We start from the raw sequence: 24,438 nt of genomic DNA, 5'->3' as shown, positions 1-24,438 counted from the left end.
CTTTGCACTTTCTGTTTTGTTGTGTTGTGTTTTGTTTTGTGTTAAGTGTTATTTTGTTTTCGATTATTGTTCTTATATGCCATCTACTAAGTTTAGTTATACGTTATACACTTTCCGTTCTAGGGGGTATCCACGCTTATAAGCTTTGCTAAGCTTCTTGTGGGTTCTCCCGGTCTCTCACTGTATGCACATTGTAAATGTAAACGTACTGAAAATACGCGACCGAAATATAGTTGTTGAAACCGAAAAATAGTTGTACATTTTTCTTTTTCAACATTTTTCTTTTCTTTTCTCCCAGGGAGTCTCCTACCTTGTTAAGTCTTTTATGACTTTTTAGGAGACTTCCTTTCCCTTTGTACACAATTGGCGATAAAACAAATAAATGAATTAAAAAAAAAACTGAAAGTAAACTGAACTAAAAATTCTGACTACTTTATCTCAGTTTAAAATTTTAATGTTTACCGTTTTTAATTAAACTTTGAGTTGTTCTTAGAAATTGTTTACTTTCTATGTCGAGGGCTTAAGATATGCTTCATTGCAGCATTTTGAACTTTGTCTGGACTTTTTCAACATGCTTGTTACGGCTTTCCGTTGGATTCGATGGTTGTTTTCATGACGAAACTTCCACATGAACTATTGGTGGTATTTCATCAAATTTTTACTTACAAGTCATAATTTCGACTTTTCGAATACCGTGAAAATATGCCTAATGCATTGGATCCAACTGAGTGGACTAAAGCACAGCCGTGGAATGCACATGTAGCTGAAAATGAGGGGTAATCATACTCCACGACAAGTCCCACTATGCTTGTATATGACAAGTAGTACACATCCAAATACTTGTGATATACATCTTTCAACTTGATTGAACAGACAGCTGGAGATAACCTTTCAACCATTCTAACTGTTGAATACAACCACTGCTATCGACAAAGTACATACAGAGTCGGTACAGCACTACAGTGTAGCAGTTTGCCACACAAATGACGCAGATCAAGAGAAATCAGTAATTTTAGAAGACCAAAACGACAAAAGCAGTAGATTTCGGTATCAGGTAAGTCTTATATAAACGAGGATAGTTTCACTACATTACACGTATGGTAACGACATGCCCTGTCCTCTACCTACAAATTTAGTTGTATAGGTTACTCGCTAGAACTCCAAGTAACCATGATCATTGCCGCTTTGTCATAAGAACAACAATGGTCTCGTAGCTTTCCGTGCCATTCGCCATTTTTGAAATGTTTTGTTATGAGTGGAATTCCTTACGGATGAACTTAAATGAGGAATTAAAGGTGATAAATGTCTTCATTACTGCTTATAAAAAAGGTGTGAAGGCATATTAAAGACTAATTTATGTCTCATTATTTCACATAACAAGGTTTAGAATATGTCAAATATACCACAGGAAGTTAATCGCATAGATAGAAGTTTAAGGACAGCAGAATATGACAGACAAAAGTTTTTAACGCAGGATTATTATCAACAGTTGCTAGAAAAAGGAAGCAAGAAAGTAAAAGGGTATCTAGCTTCCAATGAATTATTCGGGATAAACCGGAAGGGAAATGGATCAATCAATATTTTTGTGAATGCTATAACGATAAGAATAGCAGTGCAGGACTTTGTCTCCCAATTGTCAGTCTTTAAAACATCAACTGTCGAACTGGGCCTATATAGACATGTTTCATGAAGACTGCATTTCTTTCGTCAGTACATTGGTTACAATAAAATCTGGAAGATCATTGTATATTTTCGTCCTACCAATATTTAAATTGTGAAATAGCACATCCGTCGTTTTAATCGTCTGAATATGGCAAAGAAGTTAATGATATGACAAATAAGTGCTAAAACCCTTAATACAACTTGATTTAAAAAGGCGTTTATTTAAGTAATCGTCAAAGTACACAGTAGACTAAAATTTGTGTGCACCATTCATTAATCAGTGCAAAATCGACGTTATACTTCGAGCATATTCCTCGGTTTTGTCTCACCCCCCCCCATTGTCTTTCTACATTACTTTCTTCTTTCTAAAAATCATTGGTTGACAAACCTTTCCTTTTCTTTTAGTGTGCTTAAAAATGTCACATGTTGTTCTTTTTACTTTTATGTTATATTTTTTGTACGATTTGCAACTGAGACATGAAAAATATTTTTACTATGTGTACGTTTCGTTTCTTTATCTATTTTTCATACTTATTAATGCGAGAGAACAGAACAGAACAAAACAAAACATATAAATGAATTAGGAGAGGCCCACCGGCAAGGGACCGTCCATTGCTAGTATTCTATCCCATTCTTGCACATATTCTATCTATGGTGTACTCCATATGTTGAGCTGACGATATTTAACACAAAGGAGACCAAACCTGAACCATCCTCTTCAGATTACATGATGAAGAGCATTGTGATTACCAACTTCCTTAAGTATCTATAGAAACACAGCGGTTTGCTGCTCAGGGAATATGAGGGTTGGGAGATATGCCATGTGCTGCCATACTTCCAATATGATGTTATAGTCTCAGTGACGATAAAACATATGCTTTCCATTGTTTTTACTTCTTTGTAACATTTGGAAGGTGAAGGTAAGCGAACATGACACTGAAAATTAACATAAGTTTCATATAACAAACTGTACGTACTTCTATTGGGTTTGTTTCATCAATGACAAATACTTAACCGCACACAATGCATGATTACATTGTGTGTGGTAGGTCTTTATACCAAAAATTAGGCCTATTGCTTGACTAAGAACATGTAAATAAAGATTTTAAAATCATAATAAACGTTCACGATAGGCATCAGTACTTAACTTTAGTAATAAGCACATCTTAACATTTCTAAATATCACAACGAAAGAGCTAACCACAAGTTAATCATGTCATATACTTACACAATTTTGATAAAACATATAAAACGTCTCAAACAACCCACACTGCACCAATTGTGGTACGCATCAGATTATGAGTGACCCAAAAGTAACTTATTTAATTTAAATCTAAACTGACCATTATTATACAAAGATTCCACAATGTTCTTCAAACCCATAGAAATATTCCAACATTAGAGCACAATATTGACGAATACCTGGGGACCCTCATTTTGAGCCTTTCAAACTCTTCTTAGAAATAATCCTCTCTAAGATATTACGCTCTGACAGTTGAGAGTGGGAATTAAATAAGATAATAAGAGTTAAAGTTTAAATACAAGCAGAAAAAAACAGAAACACATCAACATTTCGACCACCTGCCGGTCAAACGTTTTATACAGAATACATCTTTGAAAAAATACATAATAACTTATTGTACCCCACCATTTCATATGGGATACGTAATTTACTTTCATGGAAGTAATGACATTATGGAACCGAAAGCCAACAAAATGTCCAGATTCTATGAGTTCTTTACTTGAAATTGTGAGCCCTCCAAATTTTATAATGGAACATTTCGGATTGGAACATTACGATGCTCCCTTATAAAATTGTTAATTTTCTGGTTATATCATTGTATATGTAACTTATCATTGCTTGTCAATTGAGAGTGACGAGAGTAAACGGTTCTGTTAAGAGTGTGTTTCGACATGATATAGCACCCAGTTGGGACAAATTTCCCTATAGTGTACTGTCATGTCCCTCTTCAAATCACTCGTAGTGTCAGTATGAGCAGTGTGAATATCATGTTTCTATCAGATAAAGGTTAGGAACTGTTTGCCAAAACGAGTGCTTTGAAGCAGGATATGAGAGGACAGTTTAGAGAGATGAGCATTAGGAAATTGTCCCAACTAGCTGGATACAGAGTGTTGTGCTCGTTGCACCAGTCATTGGTATGAACCGTTGAGACGACGACAAGAAGCCCTTGTCACCAGAAATAATAAAAGTGATGACAATAAAGATAAACCAGAATGCAAAATGCATTGAGGTTTCAACGACTTCAGTGCACTATATTCCTGGTTGTTAGTATAACCAGAACTAGCTGTTACAATAGAAATGGTCCGAACCACCATTTTGATACAATAACACAATGGCATGACAAACACTGGTCAGTCTACTGTACGTGGCTATACACACTTCCACCAAAAACAATAGGTGTATTGTACTCAATGTTAATAATCTACACACTAAATATTAGAGGTGTCCACGATTTCCATCGTTAGGATATTTGACCTCACAAGCAATAGGATTCTTGCACTCATTATGGCAAATCCATATACAATGTATGAAAAGTATCCATGATTTCTACCATGAGAAATCATGTTTTCAAGGTGTTCAGGCCTCGACAAATATTTTTAAAAGTACTCGCTACTTGGCGACCGTGACTAAAAATCTACTCGCCAACTTTCATCGCCAGTAGGCCTATGATGTTGTTCAAGTCTCCAAAGTACAGAATTGCAACATCAATACTTTCTATGAACAAAGGTTAGGCAGATACATGGTGCTACGTAATTGCTCATTGGAAAGTCATGTTCTTTGCAGTATAAAATTTAAACTTTTTCCACCAAAAGTAAGTGTTGAACAAATTAAAACATGCCGCAGAATCATATATGAGCAGCTAGGCCTACTGTTATGTCTTAAACAATGAAAAGTAAAACGTCTGTAAAAACACTTACGAAGATAGCTTGGCTTCTGTTACATTATGGCTCCTATATTACTAGGTATATGCTATATATACAGTAGCTAGGTGTGTGCGAATCCCAAGCCTATACAGTACCTTACTGCTACTCTGAACCGCGATACTACTTGAATTGTTCTATACTTTGCGAATAATGACTGGTAGCCAGTACGAAAATGGCTTAAGAAATATGTAAGGGGATGTTTTGCCATCTTAAGTATATTGTATTCTGATTGGTATTTTTCACGTTGTTGTGTTAACGAACCCTATTCTATCCAACCGTTGCTGACCTAGGCAACATACATTTGCTCACAGGCTAAGCCAGTTTGTTCAAGTTGTCCTTTACTCATAAACGTGACGAAAGTCGAACCTTACTTTTAAGTACTATAGCTATGCTGAAACTGGTGGAAGAGTCTACACAAACTGAGATAATAAGCCGATCCAGAAAAAAAAGCTCGTTAACTCACTGCCAAACTATAAGACCGTCTTACACAATTATTTCGCATTGAGATTGTTCATAGTAAAAAATCTACCTAGACGAACTGTTAAGTTTCATAAACGCTGCCTGGTCTCAACGAAACTACATCCAACCTGAAATAAATACGACGGCAAACGTCCAATAGAACCGCTGTACTACAAAGAGTACACTTTTTTGCACGCAAAGTAAGGCTTCCGAGCGGCACGTTGAAGCCTATGCAAATATGGTCGAGTTTCGAGTTTTAGATTCTATGGATGCCCATAAGCTCATTTCCAATTGCCAATAGCCTCCTTTTCGTATGAGGCGTAACGCACATGCTATCTGATAGGCTGGTGGTGGGAGATACGGTAGCTTATAAACAAGATTTCCACAATTTGGCGTCCGGTGACTCCAAATAACCTTTGACCTCAATAAAATCTTGTACTGAACGTGTCACAACTACATACTAAATATGAGATTCGTCCAACCATTCCTTCTTTGTTATCGTGTTTACAAGGTTTTCACAATTGACCTCTTGTGACCCCAAATGGACTTGGACCTCTACACAAAACTATAGGCTTTTGCTCCTGTATGTGGTCCTCCTATTCACGAAATATGATATTGGTCCAATTTTAGCTCCTTGAATATGTTTATATTAGTAACGAGTTGCAAACTATTCTCCACAGAAACCATAGATTTCACCATGGCGTCATCTAGGTCACAGTATACAGATACTCTTCAAAAGGTATCTAACGTTTTGACAGAGAACAATGTGAAGGACCTAGGCTTTCTATGTGATGGTCCAAGTTTAGTGAAGGGTGTTACCAACGCCAACGAATTATTTGAAGTAATGCAAGATCAAGAACTACTCAGTGAACGAAATGTCAACGTACTTATTGATTGGTTGGACGAACTTGGGATCTCGAAAGCTTCAAAGTTTCTGAAGGATTACAATAAGTTACACGTAACAGGTAGGTCCTTATAGATTTTGATAGGTTTTGATCCCTTACAGATTTGCAAAGGGCACATCTACGTGTGCATCATACATCAGGATTTCATAATAGCTGGTCAACTAAATGTCTCTCGTAAAAAACAAACATTCAACGACAATTTAGCAGCGAAATCAGAAAAGGTTGAGTTTCAAATATTGGTTTTTGAAAACGAAGAACAAAAGAAGAAAATTCGAAAAATCTTGTTACCATTGTAGTAAAATTGATATGTTGTACTACGATGGCTTATAAAAGTCTTCCGCGTTAAATTGAATATGCCACAAACTCAATATATGTCAATATATCTACCAGCAAAGCACCATACAGAAATGATGTTATATAATCAATGCAATATTTTAGAAAATCTACTGAACGTGTATTGCGTATGGTGAACAAGTATGGTGCAACAGGGAAATGTAAATGCAATGTATGTTTCCACTAGTACATCCATGTTCATATTTTAAGGCTGATCATCTCAATAGCCAATGTTTGCATTTGACTGTTCAGTCATTTGGCATATCATGAACATTGATGAAGTGAGCGAATTGCAGTAAAGGCTCATAAAGGTAAGTTGAGATATAGCATAGTTTATATTACATTTGAGACCCCCGAATTGTATTAAAATTTGTTGTATTAAGTACAACATTGACCGGTTAGGTCTAACACAGTACGTTTTAGTAATATTCGCAAAGTTTTAAACAAGTATTTACAGAATGGATTATGGATGATAATGGACATACGGTCCTCAGTAGATGCCTAACTGTTTATGTCAGTCCATTTTTTATAACTTCTTATACCTCAATCAAAGCGTGTTCCATGAACTCATATTAACAGCACATTACCCTTGGAAGACAAAGTCCTCTAACAAGTAGTACTGTATGAATGCAAATGCAAAGCATAACTGAAATCATTTATCTGATTTTCTTATTTCTGCTGACTTGATAACAGTTAACTAGTTCAAGATTCATTTTATTCCTTCGAGAATTTGACCCCATCATTTCAGTTTTATATGGTTAAGTGAGAGATCAGCGAAATCAAATTCCAAATAAATATTCACTTTTATATTGAGATGAAATTCAAAAGCTGGAACACGCTGAGCAGACTGTTTCCGTTGCCACGTTACCTCATAACATATGGCAACATGATAAAATGAAACCCTGTCAAAACTTCAATAAAAGAACTACTTAACATGACAGTATCGATTTGCTGAAATATACGTCTGTGTTGTTCTGTAGTATCTAGATGAAAAAGTAACAATGCGGTAACAAGATAACAAGAGTTGAAGTTTAAATACAAACAGGAAAAACAGAAACACACCAGCATTTCGGCCACCCTAGCCAGGTGGAAACAAATATGCCGGTCAAAACGTTTTATACAGAAAACATCTTCGAAAAGACACAACTACTTATTGTACTTCACTATTTCATATGGTATACGTATTTAATTTTCATTGAAGTAATGACATTATGAAACCGTAAGCCAACACAACTTCCAGATTCAATGAAGTCTTTACTTGAAATTGTGAGCCCTCCAAACTTTATAATGGATCATTTCAGCGGCCATTACGATGCTCCCTTACAAAATTGTTAATTTTTCTCTTTACAAATATTGTTTGGATAGACAAGAAAAGTATCGTGATTAGTTTATGAAGAACTGATGCAAGTTTAACAAGGCTTATATTAAAAATAAGTTGCGTACAAGACGTGAACTGCAAATATCCAATTCTTGTGTTCATTTGCTTAAAACAGAATGAATCATTGTATATTACTTATCCCTGTTTGTCCATCGAGAGTGACGAGAGTGTACGATTCTTGAGTTCTGCCTTGTCCCGCTTCAGAGCACTCGTAGTGTCAGCATGAGCAGTGCGAATATCATGTTTCAATCAGAAAAAGGTTAGGAACTGTTTGTCAATACGAGGGCTTTGAAGCATGGTATGAGAGGACAGTTTAGAGAGATTAGCATTAGGAAATTGTCCCAACTAGCTGGAAACAGAGTGCCATGCTCGTTGCACCCGTCATTGGTATGATCCATTGCGACGAGGAAAAGTATCCCTTGTAACCAGAAATCATAAAAGTGATGACGATAAAGATAAAAGAGATGTTGCGTCAACTAGTCATTATTGAGAGTGTGTTTAAGACTTTATGCACTACACAAGATTAAGTAATTATTTAGGAAGGGGTCTACAGCTTGTGTGCATTTAATTTTCACACAAAAGTTTAGATTCCATCCGCCATTCAAGAAATTTGAACTTTGTGTACCATTTCGCAGTAGCAATCTTTCCAATCAGTGACTTTTTCTATAGCTTTGGAACAGGAAATGTATTATTGCGTTGAAAACATGTCACACCAGTCTCTGCAATATCACATGAAGTAAGTTATATAAAGAAAATAATAAAGAGGATATAGAAAATATCGTTTTGTTCAATTAAGATCTACTTGATGGTACAGTTAGTCAATGCGGATAAAATATATTCTAGTACAAAGCAGATAAGAATTCAAAGTTCACAATATTCCTTATTCTGTTCTGAAACATTTTAAAAATAAAAGTGTTCAATTTTAAATTTCAGTTCAGTTATTAAGATACCCGATACTTATATGAGTCATTGACGAATAGGGGGGGGGGGGGTGGGGGAGAGGAATTGGTACATGCTCTTTTGTAGTAGTTTCTACTGTAACTTGTGTTACTTACAGTTAACAAAATTATCAACTCAAGTCATATCATTTGTGTTCAAATGGATTGTGTTTACTGGAATGTTAATAGGCATGGTCAATGTTGGAAAGCATCTTTAAATGTATATTTCAGTAACGAGTTGCAAACTATTCTCCACAGAAACCATAGATTCCACCATGACGTCATCCAGGTCACAGTATACAGATACTCTTCAAAAGGTATCTAACGTTTTGACAGAGAAAAATGTGAAGGACCTAGGCTTTCTATGTGATGGTCCAAGTTTAGTGAAGGGTGTTACCAACGCCAACGAATTATTTGAAGTAATGCAAGATCAAGACCTTCTCAGTGAACGAAAAGTCAACGTACTTATTGATTGGTTGGACGAACTTGAGCTCTCGAAAGCTTCAAAGTTTCTGAAGGATTACAAAACGTTACATGTAACAGGTAGGTCCTTATAGATTTTGATAGGTTTTGATCCCTTACAGATTTGCAAAGGGCACATCTACGTGTGTATCATACATCAGGATTTGATCATAGCTGGTCAACTAAATGTCTCTCGTAAAAACAAACATTCAACGACAATTTAGCAGCGATATCAGAAAAGGTTGAGTTTCAAATATTGGTTTTTGAAAACGAAGAATTCGAAAAAATTGATATTGAAAGTCTTTCGCTTTAAAGTTAATATGCCACAAACTCAATATATGTCAATATATCTACCAGTAAAGCACCATATAGAAATGATGTTATTATCAATGCAATATTTTACAAATCTACTGAACGTGTATTGCGTATGGTGAACAAGTATTGTAAACAATGTTGTAAACGGAATGGACCCAACAGGGCATGTCAATGCAATGTTAGTTTTTCACTCCGACATCCATGTTTATGTTTCAAGGCAGGGCATTATCAATAGCCAATGTTTGCATTTAACTGTTCCGTCTTTTTGGCATGACATCAACATTTATGACGTGAGCGAATATCAGTGAAGGCTCATCGAAAGTTGAGTTATCTCATAGTTTATATTACATTTTAGACCCCTGAATCGTATTGAAGATTGTGGTATTACGTTCAACATTGAACGATTAGGTCGAGTACAATACGTTTTAGAATTATTCGCAAGGTTTTAAGCAAGTATTAACATAATGGATTATGGATGATAATGGACATACGGGTCCTCAGTAGATGCATAACTGTTTATGTCAGTCCATTTTTTATAACTTCTTATACCTCAATCAAAGCGTGTTCCATGAACTCATATTAACAGCACATAACCCTTGGAAGACAATGTCCTCTAACAATTAATACTGTATGAATGCAAATGCAAAGCATAACTAAAATCATTCATCTTATTTTCGTATTTCTGCTGACTTGATAACAGTTTAATAGTTTAAGTTTCATTTTATTCCTTCGAGAATTTGACCCCATCATTTCAGTTTTATATGGTTAAGTGAGAGATCAGCGATATCAAATTCCAAATAAATATTCATTTTCATACTGCGATGAAATTCAAAAGCTGGAACACGCTGAGCAGACTGTTTCCGTTGCCACGTTACCTAATAACATATGGCAACATGATAAAATGAAACCCTGTCAAAACTTCAATAAAAGAACTACTTAACATGACAATATCGATTTGCTGAAATATACGTCTGTGTTGTTCTGTAGTATCTTGATGAACAAATAACAAAACAAGATACAAGGAAAAAGGGCCCGCTAAAAATAAGAAACACCGGAACAAGGCCAAAACAAACAAAAAACGATGAAGGAAAAAGAAGGAAGGAAACACAAAAGAGAGAATAGTATAAATTAAGTTATATTTAGCACGCAGAGTATATTATTTCTAACTTGTGTATGATTTGACATTAATTTGAACCAGCCAATCTAATAAACTACATACAATGGGAATTTAAAGCATCGAAATTAATTCCAATGCTTCTTCAATGTCTATGTCAAAATTGTCCATTCGTATTGTTTACTGTTATTTATGTAGTCTATGTAATGTAATCGGAACACTTAGCAGTCAAGTTTCAACCTGAACATAGACCACTCAGTATAAATAATACTGTCTATCCAATTATCAAAAAAGAGGTTAATTTACCAACATAGGTTACCTCAAAAGCTTGTTCAAACGTGATAAAATACGTTTAAGGTAAACACACTTCATAGATTGACATACATTACATTGTTTCTTCTTAAAAAAAAAAAAAATGTGGCATAATTGTTTGCATCCAGTTGTGCACTTAAATCAATTCTATTAATCTTGTTTTTGGTTTCTTTGCAGAGTACAGGTCATCTTGTCACATTCACGAGGATCAAACTATGACACATTTCTGCGTAAAATGTAACACCAAAGTCTGTCCCGAATGTTATGCTATTGAGCATAACAAGCACGACAAATTGATTGCAGGTAACCCAACAGAAATTGAGTCAATTAAGGAAAATCCCAAATCCGTTGAAAATTTAGTGAATAAAAGGAAAAATATCACTGACGAATATGGAGAAGACATACCATCACTAATTCGAAAGGATTGCTTGGACTTGATGGAAAACATAAGTAAATGCAAGAGAGACCTTATAGCAGAGGTAGATCGAAAAGAATTATCGGACAAAAAACGGATGATGAAGACAAAACGAGATGTTCAAGTTCTCGAGGAGGAATTGGAGCATTTGGGTAAATTAAATGACTTAACTGCGAAAAGCACACTGCAAGAGCTTCAAACCATAAACGCAGCAATGAAACAGACCATATATTTTAAGAAACAATTAGATCGTCACAGTGTATTGTTGGATATCATTTCAGATGATCTCTTGTACAGGAAAATACCAAATGATGGACTATTTGGTACCATAGCAGAAAGCACCCTGGTAGGAACTACAACTGTTGCAGCAACCCTCTTACTACACATGCATGACGAAAGGCATTTAAACGGAAATGTTCTGCTTGTTTTTGTTGATCTGAATGATACAAGCAACGAGCGGTTTAAGCATCATGTGAAGATTGCCAATCGATGCAATCCAGTAGTTATGTCCAACATAGGCATGTATTATGAGGGACGATCCCACCAATTGTTTGCTGTAGGTAATACGGTGTTCATTGTACATCCTCAATGGACAGGTTCGTTGTATGATTCTGTAGGATCAGTCTCATCCTTGATGATTGATGATCTACCTGAAGGCTCTTGGATAACCAGTCTTACCGCACATTATCCAGGCACGGGTTCATACAAAGAGTTTGTCATCTCTGTTGACAGTGACTGCATACTTCGTGAATACAATGTCTCTGGATCTAGAACAAGAACGATAGATGCCACACAGTTTTTACCTTGCAATAAAATATCGAAAGTTGCGTACTTTATGACGTTCTTTGCTATTATTGTGCAAGGCGTGAACGACGTCATAATGATATCTACTGAAGGGGCAGTTCATGCACTGGGCTCTTTAAAGCCTAAGAACACCGTTTTACATATGGTACCAATTAATATAGTGTGGACGGGTGTTCATTTTTTAGTGTTGTACATTAGCAAAGGGGAAGAGAACAAGTGGAAGGTTGTGAGCTATTACCTCGACCTAGGAACGATTGTGGATAAGCTGGGTGACGAGGGAACATCTGATAATCCAAAAGATGTTGCTGTGAATGTCACTCGATGTAGTACCCACGGGTATGTAAGTTTCGCAAATTGTACGACTCGAAAATTTCAGTATCCGTCACGCTCAGTTGCTGGTGGAACAGATTACCTTTCAGTATTAAATTCATTATTAGGGTATTCGTAGATTTCTTATCGATGAACGAGTCGAGTAAACCCAAAATTTATGTCACTCTCTTTTATACGAAGATGTTACGAAGAACCATCAAATGTTAAATGTGTTTGAGGACTGATCAATTTCTCCTTAAAGGAAACATTCTCAGATTCTCGGGAGGGGAATAATCATAAAGGTAAAGTAAGGTAGAGCCTGCTTATTTTCTTTGGTAACAAATAGAATTGTCTATATTTGCTCAGAAGGCATGTTTTTTTTCACCAGTTGTCTTTTTAAACGATACCAAAAAGTCTGGGTTGGGTAACTTTTGTCACTAGTTCCATGACATTATGTGTTCGGCTTATATATATATATATATATATATATATATATATATATATATATATATATATATATATATATATATATATATATATATATATATATATATATAGTAAAGGAAGTATCCGACTACTGCATATGTTAATGTTGCCGTAAGAAGAAATTTCACTTGAAAATCTCTGTGATCAAATGTTATAGTTCAATTTGGATACCAGGGTCCTCTATTAATGGTTTAGTATCCTTGATTCGCTGAAAGAAACATGAGGAAGATTCTCGCTGCCAAAAATGCGATATAAAATTCAGACGGTGTTCATAACCAGTATGGGTAATATTTTAACATTAGGGTTACACCCGTGTATGCAATTGAATAAAACTTGTTTCTCACAAGAATGTCCAGTGAAAACAGTATAACATCTTTGACGAGTAAGTGACAGGGACAGGATATAGACAATGTATCATCAGTTAATATTGTTGCCGAGATGCAATAACTCGGTTCTTTCGCTATGTAGCATTACGTTCTTTGTTACTATAATTTTAACTCCACTCATTTGTCTAATCAGTTTTATCACGTACTTCGTTCTTTCTACTTTATGCACCCCTCACCCACTTCAGATAATTACTCTCCTCTTTGAATTCCTCCCGCAAAACCACATGAAAAAAAGGACGTGTTGTACTGAATCCCTTGCTAAAGACATTCTAGTTCAACACGTTCCCCCCGTCTTCCTCTGGAAGATGTTGAGTTATAGAAAGTTTAGTGCGCCTGCTAAATGCAAAATTTATTTTAATAACGTATCCTGCTTAATGTAAGTATTTGATAAGTTTTAGAACTCGCTCATACTCTTATCATCAGTCTGCTTTTAATTCATAAAGTATCGAAGAATAAAGTTGAAAGGTACAGTTAGTCTTATGTTTGGAGTTTATTTTCATCTCTGCCGGAGCACCCCAAAATACGTAACAAATTATCAATTGAACTAATAAGATCTTCATCGGTTCTTGCCAAGGTCATCAAGGTTCGATACCCGTGCCAAGGGGGGGGGGGTGATATTTTTTTCGGATGAAAATCTCTTATTGTTCCTACTCACAAACGTAATCGAAACTGACATCACACTTTGTAATCCATATATACTCTCATAATATGTCAATATTTAAAAAAAGGTAAAAACAATATTTATGGAAATTCACAGTTAGAATAGCACCATGTCGTCATAATATAACATGTTTAGTTTTTTAGACGAAATCTTCAAATGTTTAAACTACGAGACAGGTGTACCGTCGAAATGACAAAAATACGATACAGCGCTTTTATGATAAAATGTCAAATTTCGGGATGGAATGTCATAACTTTCAAATTAACGTTTACTACCTCATCATACAAAAACCGTCACGAATTCTTGCCTCGATGAAGTGTCAGAATTACAGACACAAATTCAAAATTGGATGATCAATATGTCGAACTTTAAATTAAGACATCACAAATACTTTACATGAACGGTAAAATTTAGGTACAGTTGGTGATAAAACCTCAAAATGTTGAACGGAGACTCCACAATAGCAAAAATACTATACTATACTATATTTGCGAGTTCAACCGTCAAACGGTGAAGGTAAAGCGTAAAAGTCTTAAAACACTGAGATATAAAACATCGCATCTCGAATTTTACTATTCAAAATTTCCAAATAAAGCGTCAATTTAGCGTCAAAATATCACTTGCTAAAACGACAACATTGGAAAATGAAGCGTAGAATTAATTACCAGGCGGCCACCCTAGCATCTATAACACTTAAAATCCTCTGTGGACAAACATCGAGTGCGAGTTTTTTAATATTATATTTTAATTGTAATATAATTTTAGTGTCAGCACAGACTTAAAATTGAACTAAAACTTGTCAGTTAAATTTTCGGTGTTGAGATCTCGGTGATAAACCTAAAAAGGTATGAGAGAATGAAAAAACCTCAAGGCACAGTCACTACAGTGGAACACTTTCCGAGACAAGTATCGAAAGTTAGAGATACAACGCCAAAATATCTAGGTAAAACTCGGAAAATTGTCATGGGATGTCCCAATTTCAAGACGAACCTTTAATATTGGGAACGAAAATTTTGGATGTTTGGGCTAAATAGCAACATTTTGAGATTTATCGTCTAAAGATAAATGTTAAATAATTCAATGAAATTTTAAAACGTTGATCGAAATTAAATAATAAAATTTTTAGATTAAAGAACTGCTTTTCCAAACGCCCTTACACAAAATAATGATTCCATTTATATCACAAACTAATAATTTACAATTTTGTTCGCATATTTGTTTAACTTGCAACTATTAAATGCTTTAAAAATATTATTTTGTTATTGAAGGACCCAAATATGTAAACAACGATTTAATTACTAGTAATAAGAGTACCAACTACATGGATTATATGAAATATTATATTTTACCTACAAGCTTTAAGTAACAACATGTCTTAAAGTATATCAAAAGGATTTGTTATTATACACTTCCCACTACGTTGAAAAATAGCAAATGATAGTCGGATTTTAAAAGTAAATATAGGCAGGAGGCTTCAAATTGCAGGCCTATTTGAATACTACCTGTTCTGTCAATGACAAGCATTTACATTGTGTAATGTATGAATTAACCCTCAGCACGATGTTTTCTGTTATGTACTTCCTAATCAGGCTTCAGAACAAAGCATTCGTGTGAGAGAGCGCTAATTAAAATCATGAGTAGCTGAAAAGCTGTACAAAAAGTGATGTATTTGATGTAGTTTACCATAAAATCTTATTTAAACAAAAGCAATTGTACGTTTTATCAAACAATGCTCTGCAATGGTTTAAGCCGTGTCTTACAAACATACATCACTGCATTCATGTTGATAACCTCCAATCCGCTGTTAATGATTTGAAACGTGGAGAGCTCTAAGGACAATTCGTGGTCCATTGGTTTCGATACACATACATGATATGGATTTATGTTTAACACATGATGCAGCAGATAGGTATGCCGGTGAGATAAAATTTCTTCATTTCAGGAAACGACAATATAGACATTAATCCTAGGTCGACTGAGGATACAAGCATCACGAGTGGATGATGTAAGATAATGTAAGATAATAAAATGATGATAAATGCAAACAAAAGTAGAAACTTGCCACAATGAATCACGATAATGTGTCACTATTAGAATCTGCTGAGAATTTGATATTTGAAACCCTGTCGATGACAGTATCTTATAACAGTATGGGCAAATGGACTCCTTTTGCATAACGGTTAATAGATTACTTACATTACTAAGGCGAACAAAACCATTAGTATATATATCGTTCTGTCTATATTAAACCAGTTTCAGATTACTGCGGTTTTGATTATTTACAATACTGGTGAAATACAAATGGGTATGAAACTACAAAAGGTAGCAGCTAGAATATTACAAATGGAAACTTTCGAATAAAGATCTAAAGATATGTTTAAACTCTTAGGATTCCTTACGTTTGACAATGAAATATACGGAAATAGACTAATTATGACTGGTAAATCTTTACATGGCAAAAAACAAAGTGCACTACAGATATGTTTACTTTTGTGGGTGCTATATAGTCGTTCCCTTCGGTCAATGTCAACACGTAGCTTATTTTCTTGATTTTCGTATCTTCCTGGAATAGAATGGAACCAACTGTCCCTTAATGCAAAAATGAATATGTTGTTCATATTGTTAAGAGTAATCTTAACGGGATAAAAATGTTAAAATGTATTTGTTATTTTGTTATCCCTTATTTCGTTGTATTTAAATTATTTTATTATCATTTATATTTAATTTGAAGAGGGCCTCTGGTAGATCAGCTTTTGATCCTCTAAAAGCTAGATATATAGATTATGGTATTTGTATAGCCCATTCTATCTTAGCCGAGATGACATACATGTGCATAAGTGGGCTGGTGCAAAACAAGTTATGATACGAGCAAGATGAAACTTACGTAAATAACCTAACATGTGCTTAAGATTACCTTTGAATTCATCAATGTGTTTTATCAGGAGGATGTTAATAGGAACAGTGTTCCAAAGTTTAGGGGATAAAAGGGGAAGGCCCCAGAACCAAACATGGTGAACCCGTGGTACAAAAATTAACAAGGTAGCCGGGCGAGCAAAAATAATAAGGTTTTTAGGGTAATCAGGAGCAGCATTGTGATCAACGTTCACAAAACTCTTTACAAATGGTACAGACATCATCCCCCTTTCCATGGCGGTAAATAACTCTTGCCGCACTAATTTATAGAGATTGTATTTTTGTGCTGAGACTGGCATTAATATCGTAGTACTGAGACTTGCACATATCAATTCAGTTAATAAAGAGTGCGATTATGAGGGTTGCAGAGAGCTTTGAATATATTGTATCATCCTGAAACTAGTGGAACTGTGTTATTACCTTTTGATTTGATGAAAAGTGATAGTCAATAAGAATCCCAAGCTCATAAACTACAATACTAAAGCAAATGGCCGCCTGGCATGTAAGCACTACGGATCCACACCCGATTCAGCATAGATCTACTACCATGTAACATAATTTCGGTTTCTATCAGGGTTTATTTTAATAGTGAGTCATTCAACTGTACACAGCATATAGGCAAGACAAAATATGAGTATTCAGGACCAAACATACTTTTAACATGAAACAATTGTAAACCGGACGGTCTTAGTGATCAACATCATCATCATCATCTTATCTGATCACGTGACATTTACTCTGGAAGTGTAATGTCTTTATTGGATTTGGAGTAATGTCTATTTCTTCTCTTTGGTACGCTTTGGGTTGTACCCCTAACGTCTGAATGTTTACTTTATGAGACCAAACGTCACAGAGGCGCTCACAAATTCTACAAAGTTTAAAGTCAAGCGGTATGACGTTTTATTAAAACGCCATTTTGTTCACTCTCTTACTTACACAGATTACTTGACACAATTCCATATCTGGTCCAGCAAAAGGGGTATGAGGTCGGCAGCATTATCATTTTGACTTCATTTTGACTTAAAATACCCATGCAGTAAAATTTGGCATCCCAGTACGTAACAGTAGGAATGAGATAATAACCTTTGAACCAATCCGACTAAGCTACTTGTTATATCATATAGATGCAATCAGTGAAACGTTCAGTACGGTACGTGAATGTGTCCCTCTAGTTTCAGCTATGGTAATTATTATGTGGATTGCCTTTGGAATCTCGGAACCTGGGTTGATTTGAAAAGGTAAGAAAAAGGTAGTAGTAGACTATATGGTAACTAGCTTGAAGAACCCTGCAGTTATTATTGTTTATCGTTAGTCCCTTTTTCTGTTAGGGATATCCACACATGAAAATACTATAGAATACAGAAATGTGTATGATCAATTTATTAATGGAGTCAAATCAGTATGAATGAATAACATTACACTGCTAAATGTAAATTGAAAGTGTTCACAGAAGCTATTGACTACATAGCGATTACACAGGCTTTTATAGGTTAAATCCAGTATAGCACTAGTAAGCTGGTTACAGTAAACTTGGACTTGTTGATTCTTCTAAACTACTCATTGTGGATGTGAACTTTTCACAGTGAGTTATGTTTCGTTGTTGCCATTGCCAACATGCTTTCTTCAAACGTAGGTGAAAAGCAACAACAAATATAATTGTCATAATTGTATTCGTTGCAGTAGATGTATTAAGTGAGCAAGTGAGGTTTCCATTGAAGTGCTATGTTATAACTGAAATGTTAAGATATAGGTTCGGTATTGCAGTCTATGTCAAGTACGTTGTATTTTATTGTAGGCCTTCTGTCGATATAAAGCTTGTGGCAAACCTTGTGTTCGAAGTGTTTTCATAATCTTCCTTTCACTATAATAATGGTAGAATCTCCTTGCAAACAGTAACAATAGTACATGTGTACTGATTATGTACAATGAAAGGCTAAGAAAAGGCGTTTAGATGGTAATGATAAGCATTGAAGTAACTCTTGATAAGTATTTTAGCTTTAACAAATTTAATATCGATTCCATTCATGTGACTCATGTGTTGATATATCTTTCGACATACAACAACGTTTTGCACTTTACTTTTAAAACAGAATAGAACAGAACAGAACTAACTTCTAGTTTCTCCAGTATGACGTCACAAAGTAATACCTCACAATTGAAGCTTGCTCTAGATAAGGTAGCTGAAGTATTGACTCAGGAAAATGTCCAGGATTTGACATTTGTCTGTGAAGATATATCTCCAGAAGAAAGGGACACGATTACTAACACTGGAGAATTGTTTGATGCTTTGGAATATCACAACTTACTGAAGGATCATAAGATCAATGCAGTTATTTTTTGGTTAGACCAGCTTGGTCTTTCTCAAGCGTCTGAGTTCTTGAAGGAATACAGAAAAACACATGTTAAAGGTGAGAGGTTATTGTAATCGAATTGTTATTACATTTTCTTAGACACCCTTAGTGACTCCAGTCCCTACAGTCATTCCCCCTCTCAGTAGGCTTGTCCCTGTGATATAACCACAGGCTCACAAGACTTGCTCCGGTTATATCATCTCAGTTTCTCTTTAATTGCAATAAGACACCTGGTCATCGCTGGTAAAATGACATTACATTATGGGTTTGTGTCTTAGAGAAGGCATGCAGAACACAAGCAGCGCATACACATTGCTTAATGTGCAATATGTAAACGTTGTCTGGTGGTCGCGTGAACACTCAATATAAGTTGTAAAGTACAGATCAATCGGTGTAATGGCTGTTTTACCTGTCAAATTTCATTTTATCTCATCAGAAAACGAAAACGCTCAAACTAGGTGTTTTATCCACGAAGACCAAGTTTTCAAGTGTTTTTGTTTATCATGTAACACTAAAGTCTGTCCAGACTGTGCAGTTTCTGCGCACATTCAGCTTTTAAACTGCGACGTCATTAACTTGAGCACAATATCAGAAGAAATTAGTAAGCGGCGCCAGAAGCTTTCAAAGGAAAAAGAAAATGTTAAAGTAAAAGCTGAATACGTCAAGGAACTATGGAAATTTAAGGAACAGTTTGTAGCAAAATGTCGAGAACAAGCACGATCTAGGATCCTTCTGGACTCTTCATCACTCGAAAAAATTGTACAAGAGAGAAAGCAAAAGCTAATAGAGAGAGTAGAAATGACAAGACGTGATCGTGATCTACCGAAGGAAACACCGGAAAAGAATACTCAAAATCCCTTGTATAAGAGAGTACCAAATGACGGAGCTTTCGGTAGCGTTGAGGAAAGTATCCTGATAGGAATCGTTGTCGTGCCAGGTAAAATCTTGGTGCATATATATGATGAAAGAAAAAACAATGGGAAAGTTGTCTTGCGATGTTTTACTAGCGATGATAATAGTAAAGATATTTTGAGGGAAGAGGTGACTATTGATAATCACATTGATCCCGTAGTTATGTCAAATATAACAATGTATCATGGCAGTGTAGACCATGTACTATTTGCTGTAGGCAATGAAGTCTTTGATTTATCTCCTCAAATGCCAGTTTCTTTGAGTGGTTTTCGACTATCTGTTTCAAAATTAGTGATTCAAGAGGTACCTCGAGGCTCTTGGATTACCAGTATGACGGCACATTTTCCAGATAATAATTTCAACAGTGAGTTTGCTATCTCTACCAGCTTTGATCACAAGATACGAGAATATAAAATCTCCGGATCTGCACTCCGAACAATAGATATACAAGAACAAGTTCCGTTCAAGTTTATATATAAAGTTGCTTATTGTCGGAACATTTTTGCGTTGCTTTTTCGCGGTCGTAAAGATGTCATCCTGGTGGACGCTACAGCAACAGTCAAGCAGTTTGGTACCTTAAGCCTCCCGTCATCTATAACTGGTGTGCTACCGATCAATATCATCTGGACGGGTAGTACATGGTTGGTGTTGTATGTCAGTTATGGAAATGACAACAAGTGGAAGGTTGTGCAATATGAGCGGACCGGAAAGTTTCTCAATGTCTGCAATGAGGGAACATCTTCATATCAAATGGACGTTCTTATTAGTATCACACGATGGGGTAACGATGGGTATGGCGTTTCCGCTAACTTGAATTTCCTAATGTTTGAAATTTAAGGGCAATCCTTCTGTCGCTGAGGCCAATGGACCTATTAAAGTTTAACTCATTATTTTATATTTAAACAGGACAAAGCTTGTCTACAGTCTTCCATTCGTGGATACTCAAGCCAAAGTAATAAATAATGATCATATTCCGTTGTAGAAAATACAAATGCTTTTTCATCCGCATAAAGTTATATATGAGATTACAAATTGAACTTGGTATGTAAAATCTGTCAGTATTCTGTAATAGAACTACCACGCATGTCTAAGCCTATTCCAGTTGCATGGAAATGTGAACACATGGTTGTTGACTAAGAATATTATGGTGAGTTTGGTCTTCCATGAAAAAAGTTAGTCGTCACCTGTCTCTTGACAAACAGACCTTAGCTTGGTTAGGCTACTAAGACTTTCATAGATACAAGTTAAACACCTACTTTCCAAGGTACGGAGATATTCTGTATACGGGCAAATCACTTGTAACCGTATTTTGATGCGGCCTAATTTCTTTTCAGAGAGAAGGAGGCACAAAACAGATTATATGTTCATGTTGACAACAAGTTTTAATGCTGGAATGTTTCTGCAACAAAAGAGCACCTTCTTATTGTATTCCTCTCAAGTTCTCAAGTTAAGGACCCTATCTGATTTCAAACATGGATAAAAATACATTTAATTATAAAACGTGATGAAAATCTGCACCTTTGAGGTTTTCACAAAATCTTGTTGGTGTGTTGGTACTGCTAGGGCATATCCTGAACTCATAGAAATGTCTCGTAAGGGATGTACCCCGTAAGTGTGTGAATGCGGTGTGTGTCTTTTGTGTGTGTTGGGGGGGGGGTGGGGCTCCTCTTTGTGATCATGTTTTTGCTGTTCGGTATATCTATCAAATAAATTAAATAAACAATGAATACACTTAACAGTGTTTGTTTTTCCGGGGTTTTTTTTTGACTCGGTGACTCAACTCGGACTCAGTCACTTAAGACTCGCTATTGGACGTAAGGACCTGCTTCCGGGCTCGGATGACGTGCATTCGAAATGCTCACCAAATCTTCCTGGAAACTGCTAAATGTCCATATTAGATTTTGCAGTATGGTTGAAGTCGGTGTACTCCACTTGTTATAGGACGGTCACCATAAAAATATTACCCTGATAAGGCTCGGTAGTCTCAAGGGTCAAATTGTATGTTCTTAAAAGCACGCTGAGAATGCAGTTAGATTCAAAAGCTTCTCAGAGCACTTCAAAAAGAAAAAAGTCTGGTGGTTTAGGAGAGTGGGGTTGGAGAGAGTTATTATTACGGTGAGGCCCAATATCACAGGAACGCCTTCGCACATGTAGTGACGATACTTCTTCCGATGCATTTGTTTAACGTTCGTTAGTTTATCATTGAGATTATTGTAATGGCTTCGAGCCTCTTTATTGTTAATAAGCTTGGTATATGATTACACTGGTAGTCGGTAATATAATACTGTTTAACAACTGCTTCGATGGTTTTATGCAAAATTGAAACAGCATATGTTTAAATCATAAAAGTGTGTTTGACAATATTTCGATCTTCTGTGTTTAGGTGCATGCCAACAACAAATTTAGGACATATGAATAGGTGTATTTTACAACGTGCTAAACTCGTTGATAACTTTCTACCAAATATGGTACAAAATAATCCATATTTGTGGTCTTTGCTCGACTTTTAATATTACACAACTGTAAATCACAATATGCTGACCGTAAATAACATAGGGTCTTGTTATAGTCATCTTAGGTATTTTTTTTCGAATGGAATAAGTCTTTTTGAGTACTCCGAGTTTTAACTGTTTGGTTTGTTCCCCTTTCACCATGTATGGCGAATATACTTAGGTTTACTTACTTTTAGTATACTACACTTAATTACAGTTATCTTGGGTCTACGTGTATCGTCGATCTCATCTATAATCTCACAAGAAGATATGTAAGATTTGTTGACCTGTAGGCAACAATCGGGTAGGAGTACGATAATTACAAGTTAGATAATAACTGTTTTTAGGCAATTAGGTACCAGTGCTTTCTTAAATGTTGTTTTATATGCATTGTTTTCGTATCCGGGGTTTATATTAATTTGAACAGTAAAAGGTGACTTTGGAACTCTGAGATTCTCACGGTGGAGATAGTATCTGTGTCGGCATGGTTTATGTTTGGAAAGACATGGGTTATTATTTCGACATAGTAATGTCTCAGAAGTAGTTTTTAATTGCAGGAAACTTTCTTCTCAGACTCTTTGTTGCACAGACGGGCGTATTTGAGTACTTCCCCTTTAGTGTCTAAGGTCTCTCCGAGTTGCGTTCTAGGTAATAGTAGGTGTTTGTGGTTTGCAAGAACGATAGTTTCTAGTATGCCGCACTTGGTAAGATGTTTAACTTTTATGGATTTTAGGACCAAACTATGCAGTGGCGTAGCCAGACTTTTCCATCTGGGGGGCAAAGGGGGGGGGGAGGGCGAACGGTCTGATTGGTGGGGCAGACTAAGCTAGTACAAAAGACATACCAAACAGTTTGCATGACAAACTGTAGCAAATCGGGTATTGTGTCAGCAATGTAGGGTACAGATGGTCACTCTAGTTAGCTGACGTTTTATGTTATTTCCACATAGGTATTATTAACGATAAAACAGATCACTGAAAAAGTCATCGATAATTCTCTTTAAAAATCTGAATAGACTATGCTCTTTCTGTCAGTATTTAAAGATGATCAGCATGATATCTGACTTGCCTGGGAGTGTAACCACCCCCCCCCTCCCCAATCAACAAAAGATGTTATCATCCCCCCTTCGGGCCCTTCTTTTGCACTTTCTAGGGCTCACTCAAACAGTCTAGCGAAGGTTAATTCGCCTATTCTGATGACTGTCTGCGAACTTATCGACGAATTTCGCGCCCTATTACAGACAGACTTAAATAAGGTGACCATATTTTCGTGACTGAAATCGGGGACATTTATTGCGTGACTGATATTGGGGAGGGTTTAAGGGGAGGGGCTGTCCCTCTCCCCTTTGGAAAATTTTCAAGTACCTAAGGTGCTTAGATGTAAAATGGTGATACTTTGAAACACTTTTTAAACCAATTTTATTTTCAAAAATGTAGCTTTTTCTTAAATGAAATCCACTTACTTTATGTGGTTCTTTGAGAGCTTGTGATTTGCTCATGCTCACACTATAAGTGTCGTTGTGTCGCCGTAGTTGCCATTTATACGGTCGAAAGAGTGCTAGGCTAAATCGATCTAGCATATTTTTAACAGTGTTTCCACTTTACACTGGCCCACCTGAAATACTGGTTATAAGTTCCGTTCTGCGACTGCACACTTGACTAAATTTTGTTTTTACAATTATTTTACTAATAATGTGGGATATTTTTGAAATTCCTGAACATTTTGACGAATCGGGGACATTTTCGGGGACACTTGTTCATCGGGGACAGCACACTGTAATCGGGGACTGTCCCCGAAAACATCGGGCCTATGAGCTCACTACGGAACACAAACGTATATAGACTACTAGGCTGTTCTGTGTTGAATGTACCTATACCCAAGAAAC

The 24,438-nt window shown here is 35.9% G+C and overlaps 2 protein-coding genes across 4 annotated transcripts; both read left to right on the top strand.

Moving 5' to 3' along the window:
* The first annotated feature begins 459 nt into the window (after positions 1-459).
* LOC139983138 (uncharacterized) lies at positions 460-12,808 on the top strand. Of its 3 annotated transcripts, none has more exons than XM_071996513.1 (3): positions 460-1,054; positions 8,880-9,164; positions 11,002-12,805. In XM_071996513.1, exons 2-3 carry the CDS (start codon positions 8,897-8,899, stop codon positions 12,489-12,491), a joined length of 1,758 nt encoding a protein of 585 aa, XP_071852614.1. In that variant the 5' UTR covers positions 460-1,054; positions 8,880-8,896; the 3' UTR covers positions 12,492-12,805. The 3 variants fall into 3 exon arrangements, with proteins under 3 accessions (XP_071852614.1, XP_071852613.1, XP_071852615.1); XM_071996512.1 differs by lacking the exon at positions 460-1,054 and adding an exon at positions 5,751-6,032; XM_071996514.1 differs by lacking the exons at positions 460-1,054; positions 8,880-9,164 and adding an exon at positions 5,751-6,032 and having other exon boundaries at positions 11,002-12,808.
* Positions 12,809-17,882: 5,074 nt separating this feature from the next.
* Positions 17,883-21,680, top strand: LOC139983520 (uncharacterized). Its single transcript, XM_071997131.1, has 3 exons — positions 17,883-18,036; positions 18,889-19,206; positions 19,586-21,680. Exons 2-3 carry the CDS (start codon positions 18,927-18,929, stop codon positions 20,896-20,898), a joined length of 1,593 nt encoding a protein of 530 aa, XP_071853232.1. The 5' UTR covers positions 17,883-18,036; positions 18,889-18,926; the 3' UTR covers positions 20,899-21,680.
* The last annotated feature ends 2,758 nt before the right edge of the window (positions 21,681-24,438 follow it).

Source organism: Apostichopus japonicus, chromosome 16, assembly GCF_037975245.1.
Source record: "Apostichopus japonicus isolate 1M-3 chromosome 16, ASM3797524v1, whole genome shotgun sequence".
Classification (NCBI taxonomy): Eukaryota; Metazoa; Echinodermata; class Holothuroidea; order Aspidochirotida; family Stichopodidae; genus Apostichopus; species Apostichopus japonicus.
This window is presented reverse-complemented; position numbering and strand designations above follow the sequence as displayed.